This window comes from Homalodisca vitripennis, chromosome 1 (genome assembly GCF_021130785.1).
Source record: "Homalodisca vitripennis isolate AUS2020 chromosome 1, UT_GWSS_2.1, whole genome shotgun sequence".
NCBI lineage: Eukaryota > Metazoa > Arthropoda > Insecta > Hemiptera > Cicadellidae > Homalodisca > Homalodisca vitripennis.
In genome coordinates this window covers 65398907-65421021 of record NC_060207.1, presented here as the reverse complement: position 1 = coordinate 65421021, position 22115 = coordinate 65398907, and the positions used below count along the sequence as shown (strand labels likewise).

The window sequence follows — 22115 nt, the reverse complement described above, 5'->3', positions numbered from 1 at the left end:
GCGTTTATTTACTTTGTAGATGTGTTGTCGTGATGGGGTGATTCTATTCTTACATTATCTTGAAGGCTAACACAAAATATTTAAGAGCCAGTAATTGATATTATTAATTATGCTCATATTCTGGATGCAACTATAGAACGTACTATTCTGTACTGGTGTCCATAAAAAAGAAGATTTTATGGAATGTTTTAAATTCACATATTGTTTTCCATTTCTTCCTAAAAAAAACTAGATTTAACATCATATACATTGCTTTTTATTTGTGTTTTAGTAAATCTAAAAAATCCCTTTTGCAAAGCTCCAAAATAGCTTGACACTACAGGATAAAATAACAAACTCTAGAAGGGTTAAATTTTCATGAAAGGGAAATATTTTTACTATTTCTTCTTTAAATGTGTTTGTGTTATTGTAAAAATAGGTAGAACAATTACAAGTAAAGAAACTTACGCAAGTCATTGTAGGTTAAGGATGAACTCATAATAATTCTAAATGAAATTGCCATCTTGAGACCAATGCACCAACTTAAGGTTTATAAAATAATTCAATCATAAGAAATAAGTGCTTTGTGGTATTTTCATGTTTTTCGTTTAAACATGAAAATGAAAAACAAAATCCAACACCTATTTGTCCATATTAGAAATAGAAACATTTTTGCAGTTTAGAATTAAGATAGGCTTAGATTTCGGTATATAGCTATAAGGATGCTGTTGGCAACCTTCAAAATTATAACTATTGACATTGGAATAAATATTTAAGAGTTTGTAAAATGTTAATACATTTTCCATCTCTTTCCCCAAATTTGTGCATATTTTAAACCCAAAATAAATATAAATAAGCATATAAATAAAGGTTACAAGTCCCTAACGAAGATAACCAAACGATTTTATAGTTTTATACTTATAAGAATTAATTTATATAATAATAATAATACGTTTATTTATTTCTCATACAAAAATTTATAAGAGTACAGATTTATTAGCTGCCATTTTTTATACAGATTAGTTAATAGTTTTTTATAATGTATTTTTCAGCAAAGAAATAGTTGTGAAATATAAGGTAAAAAGTATGTCTTCAGAAAAAGCAAATGCACTACTGGTAGTAAGGACTTGTAATCTTTACTTTTTCCTTTTTATAGGTTACTGTCTAAAAGCTTGTATGCCTAGCAGCTTGCAGTCAAACCACATTAAACAGACATTATGGAAGAAAATGGAACTCTTGTGCATAGAGCGTATGTCTTGTTCATCAGAAATCTTCAGAAGGAAATGTACAGAATATCAACTAATTGTCTTTGCTTAAATACTAAGTGCTGGTGACAGACTTCTATCATTTCTGTATTTATGTTTCAGGCTGTAAAGCTGCAGCAGAGGATTCACAACTAAAGTTCAGATCATAATGTCACATCGAGCCAAACGTCAGGTCAATCGTAGTGATGATTGTCCAGGTATGGATAATGCATTAGTGCTTGAAGCTATAATATACCTGCATATCTGTAAAATAGTAAAAGTCTAAATATGAAAATGATTACATTATTTAATATTTCTATTTGAGATGTTTACAAGTAATTTAACATCACCAAAATATAATTCAAATATTAAATTATATCATATTTTTTACATATTATATACAGACAGTACATTACAGCTCTCCTTCATGGGTTAATAATAAAGCCCTTGTAACAACCTGGGAATTTTAATTTTTCTAAAAGGTCTAGAAAGGGCCAGTAGTTCTTGGTGCTAGTGTTACATCTTCAGGTACTTTCCCATTGTCTCTTTAGGGAGGTTCTAGGTTGGAGGACTATTTTTACCCAATTAATTCATAATTAGGGACAATGATATTTTAAAGAATGAGGAAATCCTTATCACCTTCTTTTCCCTCTCTTGGTTATTAGTTGGTTACTGTTACCTTATAGAGAACAAGATTAAAAGCTGGTGTGAATTTGTTGACCTGCTGTTTTAACTATATAAAGCCTTCTGGGTTAAAATTGTAAAAGGCAGTTGGAAGAGTGACCCTATATAGCAACCGGATATATAGCTTGTTTGGATTTATTAAATTGATCAGTAGAAACAATATCTGTTTGGATGTAAATGGTGTAAATAGTGGAAGATACCCTACACTAAATGAATGTTCAAAGCGTATCTAAGCTGGCAATACCTTAGGTGTGTAGACAATGGAGTTGCTTTGTATTTATTTAAGAAGACATTGGACCTTTTACCAATTCTTATTTTCTACTACTACTGCTTGAATAACCCCTTAATAGTTTTGAAGAACTACTCGGAGTTACCATTTGCTTCTGGCGTGTGGGGTGGGTGTGACATGTTTAGATTTTGTCTCCCATTGGCAAAGGAAGTTTTTATACTAATTGAAAAGGTGGTTTGTTATCTGACTTCAAAATGTCTGGAATTCCAAAATATTTCTGGAGAACTTCGAAAGTGCTGATTGCTGAAGTCTAATTTCACTCTCTGCTAGAGGAAACCTAGATTATTCATCTGAATCAACCAACACATATCTATTGTCCAGAAGGGGAACTTAGAAATATATAGACAGTTCAGACCACAGTCGGAAGCGGAAGTAGAGATGTAATGTATTTCTTTTTGTTGTAAGTATCACAACTTAGAACAAATGTAAATTATCTTTTTTGCAGGACATTATGTTCCAGTTTTATGAGGCCATTCTCAATTGCGAATAAATGTTTTCTTTTTCCTTGTTGATTATTTAACTGCATTCACTTGATAATGAACCTTGCTTTGTGAAACATTAAATAAAACCTATTTTACCTAAATCAGTAGATTATCATTAAACTACTACTTCCACACTCCTAAATTCAAAGATATCAGTCAATTTAAAGTCAGGGTTGGATTGGTTCTTTATGATTCCATATGAGTGCTAAATAAAGTATGCACGATAAGAGCAAAATCTAAATAAATAGTAAATGCCTTTATTTAGGAGCATATTTCAGCAAACTGTTTTTAAAATCAACTCAGGTCAATACTAAATACTAACTAAAACTAATAAAATAACAGCTCACTATCCACAAACTAGTTGCTCGAAATGCTGTTCCCATAAGAAGGTAGACAATAGTACAGGACTAACAGGAGTAACGTCTGCATGAGCTACAGTTTTACAGTCTCCGGCAGTCATATTTTGAATCTGCACAAACCCTTCAATCTACTAATCGTACACTGGGTGACATGAGAAATCCGATCAAAAAAAGTGAGGCCACAATCCAACGACACCAAGATCTTAACTATATCCCCTGTACATGGCCAAACTCTCACCACCGAGCACTAACGTCACTCTACTCTCATTAAGGGTGTGTAACTAATTGTGCAGAGAAACATGCAGGACTGTGTATTTGCTTATTTTGCCTGAGTCCATTTCGGATTGACCAAGTTGACAAGTGGTATAGATTAGCTTTGTTGTGATTGATGGCCATTTCTATCATATCCGGCTCATAAGTGAGTTCCAGCTGACAGTCATCTGCATACAAATGGACAGTGCAACTTTGCACACACAGAGCAGGAAGTCTGATATGTGGGCGTGTGCACGTGCACGTGTGTGTGCACAGGTTGAACAAAATTGGGTCGAGGCAACTACTTTTAGGTACACCATAGAAATTGAATATGGGCTGAGATGTCTCATTGCCAAATTTTGTGACCAGCTGTCTTTCTTGCTGATATGATATTATCCATAAAATCTTACCCTCATCAAAACCATAATAGTTCATCTTGGTCAGAAGAATTTCATGATTGATTTAATCAAAGGCTTGGGAATAATCAATCATTACTAGAGAGATGCATTTGCCTTTATCTTTAGCTTCATATAAATAACTAAAGAAGTTTGTAAAGGCAGTCCTGTGATTTCTTCTAAACTCAGACTGCTATTTTGTAAAATATCTTGATTTTGGACAGGAGATATAATTTGTTTTATTGCTAACTTTTCCACAATATTTGACATAGCCTTATTTTAGCCAATTTCAGATGTAATATGTCTTTGAACTCGCAGTTCTCTGCAAGAAGTTGTTACGTAGAATAATATTCTGTAAAGGATTCAGTTGGTGACTAGAAAGTTTGTCTAAACTTGAAAATCTCATAATACATATTTTGTTTTGGTGTGAAAATATCAATAAGTTTTTAATGCATCAGAGTAATTACAACTTTTGTCTGGAAAGTGGTCAAATATATATCAACTTCATTTTCGGCTAAGTTAAGGAGTAAAGCCTTAATTCTGAGATCATTTATAATATCCAATGCTACTACATACCTTTCAAAGCTTTTAATCCAGAGGTTCTATTGTTGTCTTACTTGCGTATTACAAAGCACATCAGAAGGATGAGGCTTACTGATTTTGATGTATCTGACCGTAATTTTTTCAAATTATAAAAGTATTTTCCGTTTCCGATCCTATTCGTAGCTGTAAAATTGTAAAAGTCTTTATCCCTTTTAGTGCAGATGTCTGTACTGTAGAGACATCAAGATTTTTCCCTTAACCGCAGACATATAGCGTGGACTCTTGGATTTCTTTACTTTGCTGGCTGTAGATTGTAACAAAAGCTATGTACTGTATGATTTTGTTGTTCAGTAGTCTATGCCATGAATTTAAACAACAGGCAGATGGCTGATGATTGTTTATGTTAATTCTTTGGTGGTGTTACACTGTATTTACATTGTATACCTTCTATTGAATATTTAGTTTAATATATATATATATATATATATATATATATATATATATAAAATGAATAAATAGTTCATAATAGGCTACTTTCAGTGGAGATACCTTTCTACACAATCTGATTTTAAGTGTTATTCATGTTGATGACGATCTCAGTGATGGATTTGTGTGTCTGTAGTAACATTGTGTAGTGTTTCATATTTTTAACGTTACTGACTAATAATAAATATATGTATATTTGGATGAGTAATATATCCTATCAAGATGACCAGTACTTTACAGAAATAAATAATTTTTCAATTTAAAATATTATTACAAACCTTTTTTACTATGGTCCTTAAAGTGGATCTTTTAATAAATGCATTACATACTCCACATTTAGGAAAATTGCTTTATCTCACATATTAAACAAGGTAAGTCTATGCATTTTGGTTCTCTTTACTGGCAATAAAGCGTAGAACATCGTTGATAGCCATTTTACTAGACAAGATTCACTGACATCAGTATAGGTGTAGTAAAATAAAAAATGTTGAATTTGGACAAAACTTATTTGTAATGAAACATAATATTTCATTTTATGAAAAAGCATTCATTCAAAGAAAGTAAAAATCTACTTAAAATCTTAAAACAATAAGAAATTAAGAATTAAAAATAGTAAATCTTACATTGTTAAACATTTTCTTGTAATACTAGTAAAAATTTCTTGCTGTCTTGCCTTCAAAAAGTAAAGATGGGGGTTCCAATCTTTATCAATACACACAGTAAACTTGGAAAAGTTTTGAATTCCCTTTTAGTTGTTATTAGGTTAGACTAGACTAGATCTCAGTAACAAATTAGTTGGAGTGATGGTGTGGTTTTTACAGTCCCTACAAAGAGGCGTAAGGGCCGTCCACCGGCGTTGGAGGAAGAGGAGACGTCCTCCATGGATCCCGGATGGACACCCAGGCCCAACACTGACCTCAAGATATCTAGCATCTACAACCGCAGCGCCACGGAAGCTCCAGCTGAGGTCAGTACCAGAAATTTGTAATTAACACCACCATACATAGAGTTTTGGTCAAGCATAATGTACAGTTTTTGGCTGTACATATTGTTTTTCTTTAAAGATTTTTTAAAAATAGGTGCAGCCTAAGAATCTGGGTAAGCTCTGACCTAAGGGACAGAGGGATACTAGGCTTTTGTGAAAACATTTAGTGACCCAGCATTCTATCACTCTCTTGTTGTACTTTAGTTTTATGAAAGAAAATAAAGTATATATTGTAAGTTTTATTATGAATAGAATTATCAGATTTTGATTCATGTACATCTTTACTCCCTTGCCTCTTTTACGGATCCGCTGAACATAGTGAGACAATAAACAAAATCTACTAAGATCATTATTTAGCATAGTTCACACTATTGTGAAGTTGTCAGTTGCAGATGAAGATGATGTCTGCCAATCTTTTGCGTCGTTATTTGAATGTAAACACTTCTATCAATTTTCTTTGGTGGACCTTGCTACTGAACTTGAAACCTGAAGATTAAATTAATTCCCAATCTTCACTTTAGCTTTTTTCACACTGTGCAATAATTTTAATATGATTTTTTTCTTATTATTTATATTTCTGAGAACCTCTTTGTTGATAGACGTTTCTCTTTTTTGACTAAAAATATTAGTTAGATTATGCCAATTTAAAATGATAATAGGCAATCACTTTTAAATTCTAAAACAATAATATAAGTTATATTACATGTAAATAACTTAATTATTAAATGTTCATTTGAAATAATAAGTATTGGCCCAGTAGTTTTTCATTTCTCTCTCTGGTCACGGAAAGTTTGTATTGCTATCCATCTGTTGCTCTCATTTCTAGATATCCAGATAACCAATTAAGTTAATGTAAATATAAATGTTTTTGTCCTCTTATATAATACGTATCTGATATAAATTAAACTAAGACATTGTGAAGGGAGTGGTTTGTGATTCTCCAATATGGTTATAGCTGTTTCGAAAGGACCTTATTAGTGCCATGAAACTGCCGGACAGCGAGCCTCTGTCAAATGACGAGTACTGGACCATCTCAGACCAGTGGAAACAGGAGTGGGAGCGCGGTGTGCAAGTGCCGGTCAACCCTGATTCTCTGCCCGGGCCGTCTGTAACTGTAATCAGCCCCAACCATCGTGGCCTCCATGATTTCCGGCTGTGAGTACATGTCTCAGCTAATATGTAACGTTTACTTCTTTTAGCTAAAGAGATTCGTGATGCATTGACAATGTTTAGTTGAGTGTAAGATTCAGAAAACCATCATTGGTTGGTTACTTGTGTATATTGTTTATTTCCAGTGTAAATATAATTCATTAAAACTTAAAATACTAAACATTACATTAAGAATCATGCTAAGTACTCCTAGTTTTTATTTTAAAAAAGATTATATCCATCACTCTGTTTAATTTTTGATGGATAAATTTACCTTCTGAATGTGGATGTTCATGTTTTGCCTCATTTAATTTTTAATTCATTTCAATGAGCTGCCATTTTGTAATGGGTTGAGAGAGAAAGCTCTAGTTTCCACTGTTATTCTTTTATCAAGACCTTTCAAATGACGTGTCACTTAATGGGTCTTTTCATTTAAAAATTTTCAGCCCCACCCCAAATCCCATTTAGGGGAAACGGGCAACGTTGAACAGTGACTAAAAAGTTCACTTCTATTTCCTAGAAAGGCGTCCTGAGTTCCATACCTCTATTTTTATTAATAAAAAACTTAAGAAACTGAAATAGGAATATTTTATTATATCCATTTAAAAGTTACACTCTTAGGTTATTTTTCAACGTAATCCCTGTTCTTATTGAGACATTTATTATAATGTAACACAAGTTTTTCGATTTCAACTTTGTAGAAATCTGCCACCTGAGATCTTAACTACTGATTAACGGTTGAAGTGCTGCCTTGCGAGCCAGGTTTTCATTGCTGAAAGGAGGTTGTAGTAGCTTGCTGCCAGATCTGGGCTATAAGGCGGATGATCAATATTCTCTTAAGCTTGTTTTGTATTGCTCGCCGTAGCTTCTGCAATGTTTCACAGTACCTCTGCGTTGTATGTTGATCCTCGTTCAAGGAAATCAACCAGAATCACACCCTTAGCATCTCAAAAAACAGTTGCCATAATCTTTCTCGCTGACAGAGTTGGGAGACATACTCTTGGTTTTTTTTTTTTTTTTGGAGAATGTGTGTGCCCCCATTACATAGACTGCATTTATGTTTCACAATTGGCATGCTTTTTATTCATGTTTCATCACCAGTAACAATACGATCAAGAAGTTCGTTACTTTGTTTGTCATATTCATCAAGGAAAATTAACAAAGCAGCAAGCAAGTTTTTGTTTTTTGTGATCTTCCTTGAGGATTTTCGAAACCCACTTGGCACAAAATTTGTGGTATCCAAGCTTTCCTACAACAATTTCATGAAGTAAACGTCGTGAAAATTTTGGGAAATATTGCGAGAGTTCATTAATTGTGAAACAGCTATTTTCACGAACTTTGTCAATGATTTATTTTCGACATCAAATCTTCAGTTACTAGGCTAGGCTGACTGCTACGACTCTCGTCATGAACATTGGTGCAGCCATTCTTAAAGTCAGTATACCACTGCCTTACTCTGCTTTCTCTCATTATTCTATTTCTGTAAACTTCACACAGTTGGGGATAGATTTCAATTGGTTTATGCTTTTTTGCCAACAAAAACCTTATCACTGAACACACTTCACAAGTGGTGAGATTTTCAAATGCAGCACACATTTTAATAATTCACAGTGAGAAAAGTAAAAGAGATACATTACTCAACTCGACTACAGTTTGATACATACTGAACGCCAGAGTGTATCGACACCAAGATGATGGCTGTAGTCGTGCCCTCTGCCGCACCATTCAAAAATTCTGGTACTTTCTGGATAGCTCTCATAATAACCAAACTAACATATGATCAGAAGATCAGAATCAAGAACATTACTTGTCATTAGACATACATGACTGCATTAGACTTACCTAAATTATTGTGGTTAAGTTAGAACCACCAAGGACAGTAACCCGGGTAGCCTGCAAAACAGGCGAATGTTTCTTTTAGGGATTTAACTTTATCTTAAATATTATAGACGTGTTTGTATAGAATATTTGGATCCTGTTATGTGAAAGCTACTATGTGATTATGTTGAAATTTCACATAAACACTGAAATAATATATTCTTCTAATATGTCATATATTTGTTTTAAATTTATCATAGGGCTTCTTTATATTACATCATAAGAATATATATTAACAATTGGTCATGTATAATTCAATAGGTTTCGTTCATACATTTCAAATTTGTGGTTCACGAAGAGCTAACAAACTCTGACATTAGGATTCTTCCCCCTGGCCTAAAATGTTTCATGTGCTTCTGAAATATTTTTTGCTATTCAATTACAAATTGGGAAATGTTGCACAGAAATTCAAATGGAAATATCTTCCAATGGTCATCATATACCTTATGAGAGTTATGACATTTAGAAAAGCTATGCTTATGACATCTCTGTTATTTAGCAGAAATTGCATGCAGAGTTATGGGTAACTACTATTACTCTTATATAAAGAATAGTAGTATTTATTGTATATATTGACACATTTCAGCCGATGTTAATATTATTCAAAATAAGCTTTTAAACATTTATACTTAATTATTGTAACAAATAAATGTATTAATCTAATACTGAAATGGAAAATTTAATAAGCAAATGAGGTTAACTAAGTATAATAACATTGTCAATTTGTTTTAGACCGAAGAACAAATACATCCGCATCACTAAAGATGAAAACTTCCGCCTAGAGGAACATTACCTGTCAAACATGCCAGCAAAGGCGGAGAAGGCTTGCTCCTATGATTTAGACGACTGTGATATTGCTTGGCTTCGGATAGTAAACGGGGAGCGAGCCTCTATGGGTAAGTATCTCATGTGTTTCAGTGTGATCCAAACTTTCTCATTACTCTAGGACTGATGACTATTATTATGTTTATTTTTTTTAGAATCAGTTCATGCACATTTAAAAGGATTTACTATGTTCGTAACAATTTGTTTATGGTATAAATCTACTTTTTAACCATTAAATAAGTTTGAGCTGAATATATAACTTCTTATGGTTTTCATTTATTGAGGTTAGTTATTATTGTGTAGTTAATAATACGTTCAATTCCCAAAACAGGTTCAATTTTTTCTTAATAACCGGAAACAATAACAAAAAAGGTTCTACAACTGTTTTTCTTCTTGAGCAGAGTTTGTTTGGTACTCTTGAGTGTTTCTGGCAGGTTGTTGAGGAGTGTTGCTCCAGCATACATTGGCTTTGACTCGTAGTGTGCTGTCTTGTTTGGGGGTTAGTTTGTGGTATTTCTGGTGTGGTAGACATGCCTGTCTTGGTGTCTTGGCAGGTCTTGAATAGAGATATACATTATTGTCTCCAGTATGTAGAGTGATAGTGCAATGAGAATCCCTGTCTTTAAACGCTTGTCTACAGCTGTGTCATGTGCACAGCCCGGATATTGTTCATACAGCTTTCTTTGTAGGATAAGTCAAAACATTATGCCATACCACAGGTGTGACACAAACAGTGTATGAGGTTTTGCTAGCTGCTTAAGTGCTTATTGTCTTAATCCTCTGTAAAACAAAGATAGTTGAGCTCAGTTTTTGACAAAGCTTTTTTACATGGCCCTCTCAGGACAGCTTTTTATCGATGATGACTCCTAAGTTCTTCACTACGTTGGTTGCTGAGATATTGGGGAACTGAAGTTTTCGCTCCATTTATTCTCAGAGCAATCTGCTTTGTCTTAAATTCATTAATGATGAGGCCATTTACAGAGTAGTACTCGGTGGTACATTCAGTAGAATATTTGCAGCAATTTCAAGGTCTTCTGTGCTTTTATTTCTGGTGAGTAGTACTGTGTCATCGGCACACAGGACAATGTACGCATAGTCGTGGAGATGACATGACATTTCATTTGTACAAAGCACAAATAGAACCGGTCCAAGTATAGATCCTTTTGGAACTCCTCTTTGGATAGGAAATGAGTCTGACTTAACTATGATTTTATCAATTTCTTCAAGGTGTTCTCTACTTGTATTTCCTGACTTCTTTCATTGAGGTAGTCTTTAAACTATTTAGCCTCCATTCCATGGATTCCAAGGACATTAATTTTTTTTATTTATTATGTCATTTCTCAAGCAATCAAATGCTTTGCTGTAATCTAGAGGTATATCAACAACAGTGTCTCAGCTTCTAGGTGGTCTATAATGTGCTCAATCAAGTCAGTAAGTGCCGTTGTAGTTGACCTTTCACTAATATAACTATGCTATCTATCTTTTAGTAGTCTGTTCCACTTACGATGCTCCAGCAGAGCAACCCTCTCTATTACTTTAGAGATGTTTGACAGTAAAGAGATTGATTTGTAGTTTGAGGCTTCTGTCTTGTCACCCTTGTGTTTAGCATATACCTTGGCACTTTTCAAACCAAATGAAAAGGTTTCTTGGGAGAAATATTTGTTTATGTGGGAAAGAATGGAAGAAAGTTCATTTTTGTAGTCTTCTAGACTTCTTTGAGAGCAGTTGGCTGTAGTGACATGGTTTGTAAGCGTATAACATCTTTACTGTCTAAAGACAGTTAAGGTACCACATTGTTTTGCTTAAGGGTCTCATTAGCAATGTTGACAAATGTCATATGGTCAGAAATTGTTTTGGGGTCCTTTACCATTTTCTCTCTGATTCCATATTAGATATTTATATAATCTAAATCTAGATTAAATTATATTTATTGACAGTTTTTACTGGTCACGGAGATCCAGGTTTCAAAATTCAAACAAACCAATAAAAACAAACCTGAATTATTTTAAACTTTGTTACATCTAGAATCTATAGGTAAGAAACTGACTCAATTTTATATTGCAGGTCTCCAGCCAATCAGAGAGGACCAATTGGAAAGGGTTATAGAGGAACTTGAGATCCGCTGTTGGGATAAGGTACAAACTATTGTCAAACAAGAAGAAGGTCTTGGCATTGAATTTGACGAGAACGTTATCTGTGATGTTTGTCGCTCGGTAAGTTTTTCCATCTATTGCTGAATTGTTTCTGAAGATTTTCCTGCTGAGGGTTGTGGATTTGATACTATACAAATTTTTAGTTATAAAAAAACATATGTTATGGTTTTAACAAGAACATTTCTTATTCTCACATTGTATACTAATCATTTTATATAACTATTGAAATAAAAAAGGTTGAAGTATTTCAACTTTAATACTTATTACCTTTGGTCCACAAGTTGATATTGTAGCTCTTTGATGGGTGAAGTAAGAACCTTTCTCGATTGAATTACTGGGACGTGCTCAGGATGATACTGGCCTGAATATATGTACCATCAAGCTGTGAGAGAATACCTATTCGTGTTTGCGTAGTTTTAAAAAGTTTATTATCAAAAAACTCTTCCACATAATTGTTGAGCATGTTTATAGCTCTATGCGGGGGGGGGGGGGTAATATTATTAAAATTTAAGTTTTTTCAAGAAATTTTGATTTGCATTTTTCGAACAAAAATAATATTGATTTGGAGAATTATCTTAACAGAACAAAATAGATGATAAATTTTAGAAAATATGTTATAAGCAAAACGTAAACTATAGCAAGTTGTGCATATTGCAAATAATTATGTAAGATATAACAACATGTAAAAAAACAGATAATCTCTGTCAATGGAACAAGATAAACAACATTTTATATATTTCTCATAGATAGCACCACAGAACAAAGTAACAACTGGTTTGTAAGACAAAATCATAAGAAGTATAAAAAATCACTATAAGATAGTGGTGCAGTATAAAGCAAAGTGCATTAACAATTAATACAACAAGGTTTTTTAAAGACTTGGCCGGGAAATTTGTAATTTTACAATATTCTTAAGCATTTATGCCCTTTATTTTCTGTGTATAAACTTTGTTCCGGTTAATCTCTCTCTCCTCACTACTCTTATAATCCAATATATCTGTTACTTAATCAAAGTTTTTGTTGTGCTTGATTAAAAATTCTATTCCCTTTGCTTGAATTGATCAATATTTATCCCTACGTAATAAATTTTATTTGTTGTGCCTCAGCTAAATGTTTTGTTTACTTCTTTGGGTTCTTGGACATTTCTTGTAATTACTGAAGCATTAAATGTCTACTATTTATATTATTAATTACATTATTTAATTATTAACTGTAATTTTTTTTTCTAAAAATACCAAAATTGATTACAACAGAATTGTTAATGTGGATAAATCATATTTATTATACTCACACATTATTATTCGTGGACAATGTAAACTATTGATAGATGTCAAGATAATCTCATGTCACTAAAGCTCGTACTGAAGAAATTTTTTTTTTTATTGGCTTAGTTAAACTAAAAAAATCATGGTCACACTTCTCAACAACCATTCAGAAACTTAGTAGTGTGTGTGCGTGCACATGTTCATCATATGTATTATTATTTAGATAACACTTTGGGGCATCTGTTGACGAGGGATGTAGAATATATTTGACTAGCCAAAATTCTCCTAGATCACTATTTTTTAGTGGTAAATTCCCCATTACAATGTTATATCCTTATTGGAATATAGGCAGAGCCTGTAGTTAGTTAGGCATAGCAATAAAATTTTGAAGTTAAAAAGTGAGACTGAAATACTAATACTAAAACTAGAAGTTAAGGAAGCTATGTTTTTCTGTAAAGTCAAATAATTTAAGTAATAGAATACAACCGATAAATAAACTGCATTGAAATAAGATTCATATTAAAAAAAATTATAACCACAATAAATCAATTGTATATAACCACAATTCATGTTACAATTGTATTCTGAAATACTTTTTTCAATAAAACAAAAACGTAAAATTATAAATAAAAGAATGAATGTATAAACATAATGTAATTGTATACAATGAAAACAATTGTGAAGTAGTATTTTTCATCCACTTCATCTCCCCTTTCTCAGTTTAATTTTTACAATTCTCTTATCAGTAGCTAATGTTCAGGAGCTAGGCAAGTTTTCAACCCTGGGGATTAGGGAGTGATTGCTCCCATGAGATAAGGACTAAAAAAGGTTATAGAGATTGAATGCATCCATTGCATCCTTTTTGGATGAGGCCTTTCGAAACCAAAGGTTTCATCGTCAGGTGAAAAACGACGATTTCGATAAAACCTTTGGTATTGATGAAAGGCCTTGTTAAAATAAAGTTATGTTGTAAAAGTGTTGTTTTAATAACATTAAATATTATTTTAACTTAAATCGGCTTAGGAATCAAATCAGGCACTGACTGACACACAGAATGGTTGAGGCATGCTGTGCCATCTGCATGTCCCTGTTTTTGTTAACTAGGGGCAGAAACCGGCAGATTATTTGGCATATTTTGTCTTGATTGTGTTTTTGTTTTAAAAATTTTATTTTTGTATGTATTGTCATAGTTTTTTTTATCATCTATGTTGCTGTCTTTAAATTTCCTCAGATTTCCATGAGTTTACTGAAATTTTTTTTCAAGCAATGCTAATGTAGTCGAACATATTCTGCACCCATGCCCTTACCTACAACTAACCCAACCCACTGCAATTAAACTTTATTAGTAACAAAGCTTCTGAGTAATTGCACCCTAAAAGAGTAACGGATTATTAAGATTATTAACTCTTGTTTCATTGAATTTGCATGAAATTTCTGCTAGGAATAGTTTTTTTAATTAATTTTTGTAACAAGCTTGTTAAATTAAACTGAAACATCACATAAGTTGTACAGTTTAGTGATTTTGAATCTCTGTACATATCATTTTGCATTAATGGCATTTTCATAGTTTTAAAAAATGTTAAAATATTTCAGACATAAATAATAGGTAATTAAAAAATGGATAGCGTAGTATTTTGTAATTTAAATTTTCAGGATGAAGGATGCTGAAAATGAAAGAAAAGGGCTGATTTTTGTTAATGCAATACCAGCTACTTTAGCAATGTGGCAGGTACCACAATTTAACCTGGTTGATTTGCAAATTTATTTATAGGATTGTAGTGATATGTGATGATAGGATTAGGATTAGTGATATGTTATATTCCTGTAACAACTGTTGTGTATGTGACCAGCCTGACTCGGAGGAGGGGAATGAGATGGTGTTTTGCGACTGCTGCAACATCTGTGTGCACCAGGCTTGCTACGGCATCACCGCCATCCCTGCTGGCTCCTGGCTGTGCCGGACCTGTGCGCTGGGACTTAGGCCCGAGTGCGTGCTCTGTCCCAACAAAGGGGGGGCTATGAAGTGCACGCGCTCAGGCCATAAGTGGGCACACGTGTCCTGCGCGCTATGGATACCAGAAGTCAGCATCGGATGTGTGGAACGGATGGAACCCATCACCAAGATCTCCAGCATACCGGTATGGTGGTTAGGTTTTTACTATGGGAAACTTCCTCTTAGTGTCCTTTGTTTATTGTCTGTTGAAAAAGTTCATATTTTAGAAATTATTTCCAACAGTTGAAGTTATGTATATTATTGGGGTTACATTTACCTTCCTATTAACTGGCCACACTTTAAAAAACACAGTGTTTTAACCGGTCAAGCTCTGGCAGAAAGCCTAAAATTTTTCTGTTTCAACTAAAAACTATGATTCATATGGACATGTTATGACCTGAATTTTTTTTGCTTTATTCTAGTACAGTCTTGAATTTGTTTAGTTTGTATAGAGTTTTCGTTAGAGCACATCAATTTAACTAGCCAAATTGTTATGCAGTCAGTCTTCCAGTCATGAGGTACCCGGCTAAGAGAGAGGCTACTGTAAGTGCTTTAAAAAAAAAATCTAAAATTAACAGATTAAACTTTAAAATGGTAATTATTTCATTTAATCCTATTTTAATTAAATTATTTAATTTGAGTCATATCTGCACCTCACTGCTGGCCTGTAGGTTCAAAGCCCAAAACTACCAAATGCACAATATGTTTCTAATGTAGCTGTAAGTCTAAATGCTCCACAGTTAATTAGATATCAAGATTTTTCCAAATAGTTGATGGTCAAATCTTAAATTTTGTATCTAATTTTTGTAAATCTTAAAACATTTATTTTTGAATTTTGAGTCCTAATGGTGTTTTTAGCTTATGTTTGAATTAAATAAATTATTACCAAACCCGGTTTTCGAAGTATTAATCCTTTGGAGACAGCCTGATAGCACAAAAAGTAATCTAAGAATACCTATGTATTGTAAAATGTTTAGTGCTGACTCTTAATTATATGCTTTCTTAGAATGCTAGACACTTTTAGTGTTTTCCCTTATTTTCTTCTTTGTTTAATGTAAAAAGTAATAATTGTTGATGTATATTGAAAGTTTTATTATGAGCAATATTTTTTAGAACTTGTTTTAAAGAATAGAAAAAGTACATTTCATATGTTTTATTACAAACAATCTGAACTAAACATATTCATATTAATTTTATAATTTCTCATTAGAACATTAGTTTTTTTATATGAGTTTTTTTATATAAGAGTTTGGCTGTTAGATTGGTTGATGCATAAAACTATGGAATAAGTGCTCAAGTATTAAACTGATTTGCAGAGGTTCAGGAAAATGGCTGCATCTTAAGAACAAAGCTATATCCTCTAACTTCTACTTTCATTTAATAGATTATAAAATTATTTCTACTATTCTTATTGTGGACATTTATTACAACTACACAATAAAACTGGTAAACAAAAGTAACAATCATGTGTTTAACGCCAAGCAGCTGTTGTCCGCCAATAGAAACACCAAAATTGTTTTACTGCATGAACATAAATATAGAAAATACAAATCGCAAGTCAAATGTTATTTACAAGATCACGATATTATGTTTTAAAAATTTTAATAGCCAATATTAACTGTATACTATTTTTATATTCGCTTCCAGCAAAGTCGGTGGGCGCTAATCTGTGTGCTATGTCGGGAGCGAGTTGGGGCATGTATACAATGTTCTGTCAAGACTTGCAAGACAGCCTACCACGTCACCTGTGCGTTCAAGCACGGCCTCGAGATGCGGGCCATCATTGAGGACGAAAACGCTGATGACGGAGTTAAATTAAGAGTAAGTGCATAGTTATTTTTTAGGAATATTTTTAATTACATGGCACTAGATGGACCATAGTTTATAGTTCTAAAACTCAATTGTTACCTAATTCTTTGGGTTCAGTACTCAGCGATAGTTTGTTTGGCTACAGACTTTCCTCGAAAACTTGCATATCTACAAGATGTCACTACTCTATGATGATTTAATTTAGTTTAATGACATTTTTCTGTTTGATAACATGATAGTTCAACAACGTAGGGTACTTAAATTTGAACTGTTTAACATAAACATATTGATTTTTGAGAAGAGGATCTGCATTCTTGTAGCACTCCTTATAGTACTTGTTATCAGTTCTTGTTACCAGCAAGTTCAATTAGTTAGGTTGAAGTTCTCAACCTGCATTTATTTCACCTTTAAATGACATTTTAAATAGTTTTATCTATTCTATTATCAATGAATCACATGAGTCAGCACATCTATGATATTTCTCTTTCAGTTTCACAGCGGTATTAACTAATGATGGTGAAATCCATAATTTTAAATCTAAAATCCGATCTATAATCTTAAAAAGTCAATTCCCGATTTTCTGAACTCTTAGCTGTATTTAACATAAGTTTGATTTAAATAAAATTATCATCAAACCAATTTCTGTCATTCTTAAACATTTGGAGACTGCCTGTTTCAACTCTGAATATCACTTAATTTCCAAGGGATTAACAGAGGCTTGATAACTAGATTAATAAGTTAGAATAATAATTGCATACTATAAAAAAACCTTATTCATGTTAAGTAGAATGACACTAACGCTATTTCATTTCAAACCAACACACTTTAGATCATAGTGAGTATTCAGACTAAAAAAACACCAATTTTTAAATTTTTATCTCAAACTGTTCCTGAAATACGGTTATGTAGTTTCTTAAAATTCACTAAAAAGACAAGAACAGACATTTCTGAAATTGTTCTAAAAGTTCTCCTAAATGACCCAGAGAACTGGTACAGGAGTCATTTTGCAGAATTTGTTATCCTTGTTTTAGTGATATAGAACATAACATGGGTTATGGTGAACAATGTTATAAAATATATATAAAGATTTTAATTTATTTAAGTTTATAATTTAACCCTGAAAATGTCAATCAACCCTTTTGGTATTAATCCTGAATTTTCAAAGTTGATCATATGCAAAGAGTCTATTTATATTTTATCAGTAAAGTATTATTACTTATCAAAGAGTTTTAATTAATCATAAATCAAAAGCGTATGAGTTATTTTTAATGTTAGTGACCTATGGTTTTATTTTATCCTATTTCTAGTTGCCAATGTGGTTTTTCCAGATGTGATTTTGTCATTAAGCTCTGTGCAGCAGAGTTTCTTTGTAAACAAATCATTTTATTCTTTGTTCAAATGCTTTTTTTATTCAAATTGAGCAAAGTTTTATCATACACTGTTGATTATAATACTTCAGAATGGATGATCCTTGTAGAACAAGTGATATTCTTGACAATCAAATGGAATCAGTCATGATTTACTTTGTTGCGTCTGAAGTACAAGTTACTGTATCTTGTTTTATTTTATTTTAAATTTTTTGTTAATTTTGAAGTAAAATATTTAACTTATACACTGTTCTACATCAGCTAACTTCATAAAAAGGTAGAAAAAAACATTAGTTTGCATGAGAGTGCATTTTATTATGCTTATTTCATTGTGTTTTTCATTAGCAACTGAAAATGAGTGATTAGCAACTGAAAAATGTGCAAAGCCACAATAAAAAAATCATCTCATTATATTTATTTTTAGAGTTATAAATTATTTAGCTGAACACTAAACGAATACCAAAAGAGTTATGGTATTGCCCAAAAATGTAACTTGGAAACCATGAACAATGTATAGCAGTTACCAAGTGAATTAAATTTTTGCTGTTAAAAAGCATAATTTGAAAATACTATGCTAGCTGTTTATTGTGTTTGTATGACTGTTTTCATAGTGTTACACTTGCATGCTCTTTTTGTTGAACCAGTCTTATCTGGTTATATTTGGTGAGATAATACACTGGCTTGATCGGCTTGATTCTTGACTTTTTCACTTGTTTTCAGTAAAGTAAAACCAACCTGTTTTACAGCGAATAGTCTCGAAGTGTAATTAGCAGGTAAACAACAAAAAATTCCAACTTAACAAGTTTGCTGCAGCAAAACCAGAAAATGTTGTTCCCCGATATGTAGTAAAATTTATTGTATATACATATTATTTTTCTAAACTTTGACTGAAAACAATAAATTTTAGACGAAATAAAGTATCCAAGCATGCGCAATTAACTTGTGATCTATTCACAGCTTCTCACTTTCTTATTGATTTTGTACTGGATAAACAATGAACAATGAAAAATCACAAACAGTAATTACAATATATACAGCTCTTAATACTTACATTATATAATAGGGTAAACTGTAGCAGCACAAAATAGTGGTGACATAGTAAACCACACACATAACTGTCGAAGATGGTGCAAGTGTTGTCATTAATCTGAACTGAGGAGACAGAAAGGTAATATACATCACCTAGAACAAACATGTACACAATAAGAAACAGCTCTACATTGACTATCCAGACAGCTGCAGCCAATCTTTTACTGTAATGAAACAGTTCAGTGGCTCCACATCCCTTATAACTTAGGCAGGATTTGGGATTGGTTCATACCACAGACCGAAATCTTCATTATGACTGGTTTCAGTTTAAACTTGTTCTTCATATGGACACTCAAGTAAACAACAACTGTGAACAAAATTGTGTCTCAAATTGTATTCCAGTGTGTGCACCAGTTTTCCTTTAGTGGTATATTAGATAGACAATTGTAGGACATATCAGACAGTGGTCTACTGGTACGATTTGAAGGAGTATTCAGATTATAATGTAAGAACATTGAGTTATAATTATTATTCAAAATGTGTTGTGTTGCAGTCTTATTGTCAGAAGCATAGTGTGACGAGTAAGAAGGACAAGAGTGGTTCTGGATCTGAGGAGGATGAGTGTAAAAAGAAGAAAAGGAAAGACATGACGTCGGAAGAGAAGAATCAGGCGAGAGCAGCCAAGTAAGTTATCTTTCTTTCAGCCATTAATTAAATTACTTCTTTTAGTGCCAACTGATACTTTGCTTGAATTGAAAGATATTGCACACAAATAGTATATCTTAATTTTTATTAAATAAAATTTTAAGCCTTAATTCTGTAATGCCACATCTCAATGTCTTTAGAATAAAATCTAATCTGCAACTGAGTACTAAAATAAATATTGTGCAGTTGGCAATGGCCCAATGTATATTACAAAGGAGGCTTGAATTGCATGCTTTATTTCTCATCAATGTTTTGTTTTGTTAGCAGGATAGGAAGTTAAAAATAACTCAAAATATAAGTTCCAGTTTCTGGATTCTAGAATAGAAAATTTCTATATTCAAAATTTTGTGGGGAGCTTATTGTTTATGTATTGCTTATTGGGAGACAGACTCACAAACAGCTATTTGAAAAATAAGCCATTCTTCCTCAAAATTTTAAATTAAAGTTTAAACTGTGTTTACATCATTGATATATTGACCAATAATAGGTCTACACAGTATTGTATAGTTTAATTTCCAAGTTATGAATAAATAAAATTAGTAATAATAAAAACTGTACCACCACTGTCAAATTCCTTTACTATAAAAAGGTCATAGTTGTTCTATAATCAGATATTTGTCGACTGTTTATTGCTTTTACTGTTTTGTAGGTAATCATATTTGCTTTTTAAAATAACACAACTTAATGTGAAACTCCAAAATATGATTTGTCTGTAATGTATGCATGAACAAGAACATTTTGAAATGTGTATTCAAGATAATAATTCCTCAGGTTTTGTGCAGGATCTGTGAACTTATGTCATGTCTGAAAACATACAGAATGAATCTGTGTTATAAAAATTCTCAAAACTCATCCAAACTGGAATTGAAAATTTTAATCAAGCTTGTTTTGATTTCTAGTTAACCTGTACTGAATTATTGCACATTTTGTAAGATTACTGTTACATGAGTAGCTGGACAAACCTATTTATTTTTGAATCAGCTTGCAGGCTGATGAGATAGGTTTGCTGATATAGTCAGTGTATCTTATGACTGGAAGATGTGTTAAGGTAATATGGGTGTTTTTAAAATCCAGCCTTCAGGCTGGTGAGAGGAGATTAATGGTAAAACCAATGTAATTTGTGTGTGTGTTTTAATAGGTTTAAAAAGAAACAGGTGTATTCCTCTAGTAGTGTCTACTGTGCTATACTTCTTAATGTGCCTGGTGAGATATAGTTGCTGGTTAAGCTTGTATATTTCCAGTTCCACCTAATTCTGGCAAGAGATGGTTTATTGGAAGGAAGGTAAAGACGTATTCCCATTTTGTCATGAATCTAATAAGACTTAACTGCCTTGAGGTTGTTAGGATATAGTTGCCAGTAAAGTATTTTCCATACTGTTCAGAGAATAGTGTAGCAATTAGTGGGTAACCAGTGTATTTCGAATGCTGCTGTGAATTGGTTGAGATAGAATTGCCATTTTAGCTAATTGCGACCAACTCTGTCATGATGATAGCAAGAATAAGAGACAGTAAGATTTTAGGAAGATCAGTGTGCACCAAGTAATTCTTAATGCTGGCAATTGAGAAAAGGATGCAAGAAACAACTTTGTCTGTTCTGGAAGTGGTTAACAATTTTTTAAGGAATATTTTGTAATAGCGCATGAGGAATTTGGGAATTTTTGCATTACTCAATACAGATTATAAGGTACAGCATATGATCAGAACTTTGGATTGTAACAAGCACATATAACATGACCATTCCATACTCATTTCATCTCATTAACTATTTGAACTTTTTCTGGTAGTAATATAAGCTGGAGAATAGAAAGATAGTGTCATGATTGCATAAAAAAGAAATATGTGGTTCTGATTCCAGTATTATTAGTTAAACTTTATGTGGATGTTTCAAAATAGAATGATGTAGCCTATAGATCCATCTAATGCCATTACTGATATGTTCCAAAAGGCTTCAGGAGATAGAAGCAGAGTTTCAAAAACATGTGAGCCCTGGAGATGTGAGTCATCACTGCGAGGTGGACGCGGAAGGTGTGGTGTGTATCTACAGCTACTGGGTGCTCAAGCGTCGTGCAGCGTACAATAAGCCACTGCTAGCTCCACGCTCTGAGGATGTAGACTTGCTGACCAAGCAACAGGAGCAAGCGGACCTCGACAAGATGAGGATGTTCGTCCAGTTACGCCAAGACTTGGAGAGGGTAAATATTTTCATATTAATTTTTGTTTGCTCATTTATAATTTTTATAGCCT

The 22115-nt window shown here is 32.7% G+C and overlaps 1 protein-coding gene across 2 annotated transcripts in view; it reads left to right on the top strand.

The window, feature by feature from the left end:
* Positions 1–22115, top strand: part of LOC124363446 — a 53144-nt gene that overhangs the window by 15248 nt on the left and 15781 nt on the right. For both annotated transcript variants that reach the window (XM_046818697.1, XM_046818701.1), the window contains exons 3-11: positions 1347–1441; positions 5535–5680; positions 6654–6853; positions 9458–9621; positions 11615–11763; positions 14819–15106; positions 16609–16782; positions 19720–19850; positions 21817–22063. In XM_046818697.1, coding sequence (XP_046674653.1) covers positions 1393–1441; positions 5535–5680; positions 6654–6853; positions 9458–9621; positions 11615–11763; positions 14819–15106; positions 16609–16782; positions 19720–19850; positions 21817–22063 — 1548 coding nt within the window. In that variant the 5' untranslated portion in view covers positions 1347–1392. The remainder of the gene's footprint in view (positions 1–1346; positions 1442–5534; positions 5681–6653; positions 6854–9457; positions 9622–11614; positions 11764–14818; positions 15107–16608; positions 16783–19719; positions 19851–21816; positions 22064–22115) is intronic.